This window comes from Glandiceps talaboti, chromosome 9 (genome assembly GCF_964340395.1).
Source record: "Glandiceps talaboti chromosome 9, keGlaTala1.1, whole genome shotgun sequence".
NCBI classification, from domain to species: Eukaryota; Metazoa; Hemichordata; class Enteropneusta; family Spengelidae; genus Glandiceps; species Glandiceps talaboti.
The window spans coordinates 22,426,581-22,433,724 of NC_135557.1; the positions used below are offsets into that span (position 1 = coordinate 22,426,581).

Below are 7,144 nucleotides of genomic sequence, written 5' to 3' on the forward strand. Positions count from 1 at the left end.
ATTTTACATATACTTAAGAAAAAATAATAAAATCGCGAAAATTGTGAAGTCTCGCAATATAATTAGTGCGGAAACTGACATCAACTTAACAAGACAATATAAAAGTGTTCTTCCAATCTGTAATGGCTGTACATCTGTTGGGAAGAAACCAATAACACATAGACCATATGGAAAACAATGGAAAACATAACTACCATAACTACTAGACACTCACATATGAAAATAAAATACATAACAATAATAATAACGTATAATAACGATGGTAAAAGTCATGTCATGCGAAAGAGTGAATTGAAACAACTTGAATTGAAGGACGCCCCCATAGAGAAGTATGTAAATGCGTTTGTTTTTATATTGGCGTGTGCTAACTTCTCCAACTAAATATTGGCATTTATAAAAAATCACCGTCAAGATGATTTAGAGGATCTCATATACATGACATGGAATTAATCTAATGGCTATGACTGATTAATTAATTGTTTGCTTGTTTTTTGTTTGTTTGTAAGAAAAAAATATTTTGACAAAGAAAATTCACAAATGTTTTGGAAACATGTTGTTGTTGTTGTTGTTGTTGTTGTTGTTGTTGTGTGTGTGTGCGTGTGTGTGTGTGTGTGTGTGTGTGTGTGTGTGTGTGTGTGTGTGTGTGTATTTTAGTGAGGGTGGAAGACCACTATCATCAATACTGCGATCATCAGTGTCCCCATATTGGCCATCACGATAGTATCACCACTAGTAGGACCTTCAGCATCTTCATTGCATAAATCACCTTGGCAACATGAGAAGCATTGCCAAGTATGAACGTCGCTTTTGCAATAGTAATTTATTCCAACTTCTTTAACTTGGGCCTTACAGTCTTCATTGCTATGAGCACTATACGTACCAAAACAGCCCTTGTTAATCTTGAATTTGTCAGTATCGCCTGCAAATGAGAAACAGGAAATCATAAAACAAATGACTAAAGTTAGAAAACAGAACATTACTCAATTTGAACTTGATATGTATATACAGTGAGTTTCAAATACCGTTCAACTTTTCTGTTTGATACAACCATGCAGAAACAAAACATGCTACAATTAAAGATACCAAGATTGAATGAGTACAGTTTCTTGCTGCTACATTTTGTGTAAATGAAATTCATAGACAGTAGAGAATTAGAACTACACATGCCACAAATCAAATGGACACCACAAAGGACATTTTACGCGCCATTCATCTATCTGGTATTTGATACTAAGAAATACATTGGCGCCCGAATGTCTGTATGGAGTTGCAATATATTAAATGGTTTATTTCACATAGACGAAATGTAGCAAAACAAAATGCAATCTTGCTATTGAAGTGTGACGTACCCAATTTATTGTTGGTTTCTGCATGGTTGTATCAAACTAGAAAGGTGAATGGTGTTGTGAAATTCACTGTGTATACAAAATAAACACTATAGGAAAGACTATATGGTTTTTAAATAGGCGACACGACGTCGTTTTGTATCTCACACAATGAATATAAAGCATCGAGAGCATACACACACTTGAAATGTTACATTTTATCACTGTGAACACAAATAAACAGTTTTGTGTTTGAATCTTCCTTGTATCATATGACAGCGATGTTAATCTGTGTTCACAGTGAGATAAAACGTATCATTGTCTATAATTGCATGATATCAGTGTTTGTATTTTATTATTAATTTGATTTGTAGCAAGACATCATTTACAAAGAAAACTTACTTGTGTGAGACGTTAAAAATATCGTACTACCTATTTTAAAATCTATAGTCACTCTGGTTTGGTTGTACATAAATTTATAGTCACTCTGGTTTGGTTGTACATAAATCTATAGTCACTCTGGTTTGGTTGTACATAAATCTATAGTCACTCTGGTTTGGTAGTACACGGTGTGCACACATCTTTATTATACACAAGTATGTATGTGATGTGAATACTTAATTATATGATGGCAAGTCTTCTATGTATGTATGTATGTATGTATGTATGTATGTATGTATGTATGTATGTATGTATGTATGTATGTATGTATGTATGTATGTATGTATGTATGTATGTATGTTTGATATGTGCAAATCATATACACGTTTCATGCACCCAATGTTATCTTTTCTGAAGACAACTGTGGCATTTCATACGTCTCAATGTAGTCTACTATTTTCATGAGTACACAACACTTTGTTATATTGTCAGTAAGTTGTGGGTAAAATGTTTTGTAAGAATGTTGAACAGTAAAGATAAAAATATGCCTCCATATTTTTCTCAGCCAAGAAATTTAAGTGACTGAATTCGAAGTAGGAAGCCTTGACAATACAAGCATGAAGAAAAATAAGGTGGAATAATATAATTGTACCTGTGTAGGCATGATTTATAAAAAAAATGAGGGGGGGGGGGTGATTTCGAATTGGAATGTTTGATCACATTAGAACCATATAGACACGACGTGTTGCAATATAGAACGATGAGGTTATAAAACCCATATTACTTTACCCAAACGTGTTCAACCTGGTTTGGTTTGCGTGTGGTATAACAATGCTTGTATCTGTGTTTAGCCAATAAAATAACCTACCATTGTATGACACCCGAGTGTAACAAGTGTCATAGCTTTCATTAGCTTTGAGATTGCCATCATCACACGTATACTCTTCTAAGCATTCTTTGTTGTCATTGGCAACTCTGTTGGTATCTCCAGTATACTGTTCTGAGCATCGGTAACATTTCAATGCATAACCTGTGATATAAAATACAATGTCAAATGTATTAATCAATCAATCAATCAATCAATCAATCAATCAATCAATCAATCAATCAATCAATCAATCTATTAATCAACAATTTCTATGACCAACTCAAACCAACCAAGCAGCCAACAAATTCAAAAGATCATCTCCCATGTTTCACAAAGTCCCATCTAATCGACATTCTTTTAAACAGATGGACAAATAAAATGAGATAAAAAGAGTATGTCCAGCTTCCAATGACGGAGGCGAAACTGTACATAATTTCTTGGTATATGCTGCTACACTGATGATCTGTATGTTGTTATGGAATATACATGGTGTTGCAGCAATAATTGCATTTCTTTGGGGAAAACGTGTATGGACCAAAGGGGCCAGGTAGAATACGGTCAGTGGCCGGTTATGGAGCAGTGTTAAATTTCGGTGATCTCTCCCCTGGGGGTTGTAGACTGTCAAAAATGGTACTGCGTCTCGTACTACCCCTGGACAGAGATGGTAGTTAGGTGGGTCACGGGTGAAAAATGATAAGGGTTGGGTAAAGGTGGGTAAATTGAAATTTTCGTGTAGGGATATAACAAACAGACAGACAGACAGACAGACAGACAGACAGACAGACAAACAAACGCACACTATACGAAAAGGCATGTTTAACCTCCTTTATTGGGGGTGGGTAAAGGTGGGTTAAATTTCAGGGGGTATATTTGTCCACATGAAATAGTTACTACTGTCTCCTGTCTTTATCAGGGGTAGAATATGAGTGTCAAAGTACCACATTTAACTTTGTTTGCTCACATACACCAGGTGGTAAACTTGCCGTTTTTTACACTGTTTAACCCGGCTGGTAAACATGAGACAGTACCACCTTTACCATGCCTTTATATCTACGGATAGATAATGGTAAACTGTGATGTTTGTATTGAGTACGTTAGTCAATCCTTTCACGACCTCTTTCAATGGGGTAAAGCATGGTGTATATGCATCTATTACAGCCAGTCGCAGTCTTTACTTTTATCTCATATCATGGAAGTATAACCCACTTCCATGCTCATATTAAGTGGTCATAATTCACAAGTAATATTTCCACCTTTACCCAGAGAGAATACATTATCTTATGTATCACAGATTTACACACTGGTCAAACTATTGTCGTATACGCTAATGTATTTGCATGATAAACGTCCATGTTTATTTTTACTATTATGGGATATACTTTACAAGAACCGAGCACGTGAAGTAATTTAATGTTATACATGTCTTTTATAGAATTAATACTGACAATTTCAAGTTCAAACATCGATGCCAAACGAACTTTGGTAATAAATTGTAAATATGAACCACCCAGTGAAGATTACAACCAGGTTATCTTTGAATGGAGAAAGGACGTGTCTCTGGTGAAAGGGGAAGCGAAAACTTAGTACACTGTCAGATGGAAACATAGATTTGAACAATATCGTGCTAACAGGTTACGCTAATGAACGTTTTGATATTTCCTCTGACGGTGACTTGAAGATCAATCAAATCAACGCTGAAGATGAAGGCCTGTACGAATGTACTGTTAATTTTAAATTGACAGATGAATACAAAACTAGAAAACACGTGGTACAACTGGTCTTAGGTAAGTTGTGTAAATATTGGAAGACATTTCGTGTTTCTGTTTCTGTAATCAATCAATCAATCAATCAATCAATCAATCAATCAATCAATCAATCAATCAATCAATCAATCAATCAATCAATCAATCAATCAATCAATCAATCAATCAATCAATCAATCAAACAATCAATCAATTGACTGATCATTAATGTTGATCAATAGTTCAGTGTTTGGAGGGGGGGGTGATGAATAATGTTAGTTATCGTCAAATAAAAACGAAATTACGTTAATAGAATCCGTTCTGTACCCCTAAATGCCAAAATTTCTAAAAATGTTGTCAAATCGATCGATCAATCAATCAATCAATCAATCAATCAACCCTTATATAAAAAATTAATCGAACTTTTCAACATATTCTCTAAATGTCTTGCAAATTACAAGTTCCAAGTCTAAAATGTGTGTGTGTTTTTTTTATCAAGATGGTATCGACTGTGACCCACAGAGAGAAATGGAATCTACAACAGTGAAACACCCCAACTGGAAAACATCAAGGCAGACAATTTCTTCTTCATCTTCCTCAAATCAAAATTTCAACAACAAATCACCAAAACAGCTAAACACCAAAAATGATGAAGACCCGAAGTTTGAGCAAACGTATGATGATGATGAGAAAGCGAGTGATGGTATTGATATTATTTTTTTATTAGCGGGTTGTTCACCATTTCCATCACTCCTACCTGTCTTACTAGCCGGAGAAAAGAAATTAGTTATTTGCTGTTTACTCCCGGGGTTTACTCATACTGAAACCGGCGGTGGTTCTCCGCTGTGTAGGCTATCTGCTGTACTGTTGGCTATCATGTCGACATGTCAAACTATCATTACGAAGTCACCATTCGAATCAAGGTTATCAATCGTCACAGAGCATACAGCATGTCCCTCGCTAATAGTAATACACCCATGGTCCACAACAGCGAAAAAGGTAACAACTGGTGTGACAGAATTCAGAATTTGTACGAATAGAAAACACAGGAATTCACGTTGGTCGACATGTCAACGTCGAGCGTGTTGCGTGGCTTGTCGAAAGTTAAACTGGGCATCACGACGCGACGACGAGTGAAATTGTTAACGTGCATGAAAAGACGTCTTCGCTTATTTCTCGAACGCATGAACGTATACAGCAATAAAAAACACAAGGCAGTCTCTACAACTCATGTTGTTTACAGTGATCGCACTATGCACTTATCGTTGAACTTAGCATGGAGTCACATTCCATGTGTGAACACATACAGCTGATCCCCTTTGTTTACTAATCGTTCTCACCTATTTACGCCGGAGAAAAAAACACACGAAAAAAGCAATATGAACATGCCTTAAATGTGGATAAACACAGTTTTATACACCCCCAGTCTAAATGACCACATACTCCCTACTTTACTCTATGGGGGATACAAAGGTATAATGCCAATGTGTGTCCAAGTTTGAACCCCCATTCTAAATGTGAATAAACACAGGTCTATACACCCCCAGTCTAAATGACCACATACTCCCTACTTTACCCTATGGGGGATACAAAGGTATAATGCCAATGTGTGTCCAAGTTTGAACCCCCATTCTAAATGTGAATAAACACAGGTCTATACACCCCCAGTCTAAATGACCACATACTCCCTACTTTACCCTATGGGGGATACAAAGGTATAATGCCAATGTGTGTCCAAGTTTGAACCCCCATTCTAAATGTGAATAAACACAGTTCTATACACCCCCAGTCTAAATGTATACAATAGACACCAGCGGAAAGATAAACAACAAGGCGGAGCCGCGTTGTTTATCTTTCCACCGGTGTCTATTGTACTTATGCCCGACAAGTTCACAGGATAGCAGGATTAGTCCATCTCATCCTTGCTAGACTAGATTAAGATAAAGTACACACTGTCTCACCCCTTGCCAGGCTAGGTGATGATAACACTGAGATAAAAATGTACACATTCGGACATGGGGACACACACAGCATGCAGTGTTCACGGCGAAACAAATAAGCCATGCAACATTCACAAGCCTTGATAGGGCTGAACAACGAGACGTGTCTTATTTTATAGTGTAGCTCATCTGAAGATCTGTGTAAAATTCGTTTTTTTAATGTTTACCGTTTCTTTTGAATGGTTACAGTTGTACCCTTCATCCTTAAACCCTTACTGTGCAGTCACTACTCCATTCATAGTACAGCAGTATGACTTATTTTTAATACTACTCGCCACAACTATTTTTCTCCGTAATTAAGTTCTCCTCGTAATTTTGGCAAACTATTTTGGTCCTCTTGCATTTCATTCTTGAGACCATGGAGGCTTCCCATGTGCAGGCATATGGTTTCTGACTTTGCTGGACTGGTTTTACTTGAACTACAAAGGTCAACCCAATTCACACCTTCTAAACCCCCCTTTGTCTTACACTATCCAATACTGATAAGACTTCAGCGGCAACTCAGACAAGGGGTGGTTATAACCCGCTACACAAACTTTTATTAGCTCCGGTAGAGGACTGCTAATCCCGTACATGTCAAACAATGTGTCAACATTATGACAGATAAAGGGCATAAGACCACATACTCCCTACTTTACCCGTAGGAAGTATATAGCTGTATGCAACTGTTTAGCCAGCTTTTACCACCGGGTAATTAAAGATAAACTTGGCCATATTTAATTACACCCTGTAATATTACCAAATTTGACAGCATCTCTACCATGGGAAGTATATAGCTGTATGCTGATGTTTTGCCAGCTTTTTACCAACCCAGGTAAATGAGGATAA

General features: G+C 36.7%; 1 protein-coding gene across 1 annotated transcript in view; it reads right to left on the reverse strand.

Moving 5' to 3' along the window:
• Positions 1 to 638: 638 nt before the first annotated feature.
• LOC144440370 (uncharacterized) overlaps positions 639 to 7,144 on the reverse strand; it is a 7,280-nt gene continuing 774 nt past the window's right edge. The window contains exons 2-3 of the mRNA XM_078129738.1: positions 2,575 to 2,736; positions 639 to 919 (exon numbers count right to left, since the gene is read on the reverse strand). Coding sequence (XP_077985864.1) covers positions 651 to 919; positions 2,575 to 2,736 — 431 coding nt within the window. The 3' untranslated portion in view covers positions 639 to 650. The remainder of the gene's footprint in view (positions 920 to 2,574; positions 2,737 to 7,144) is intronic.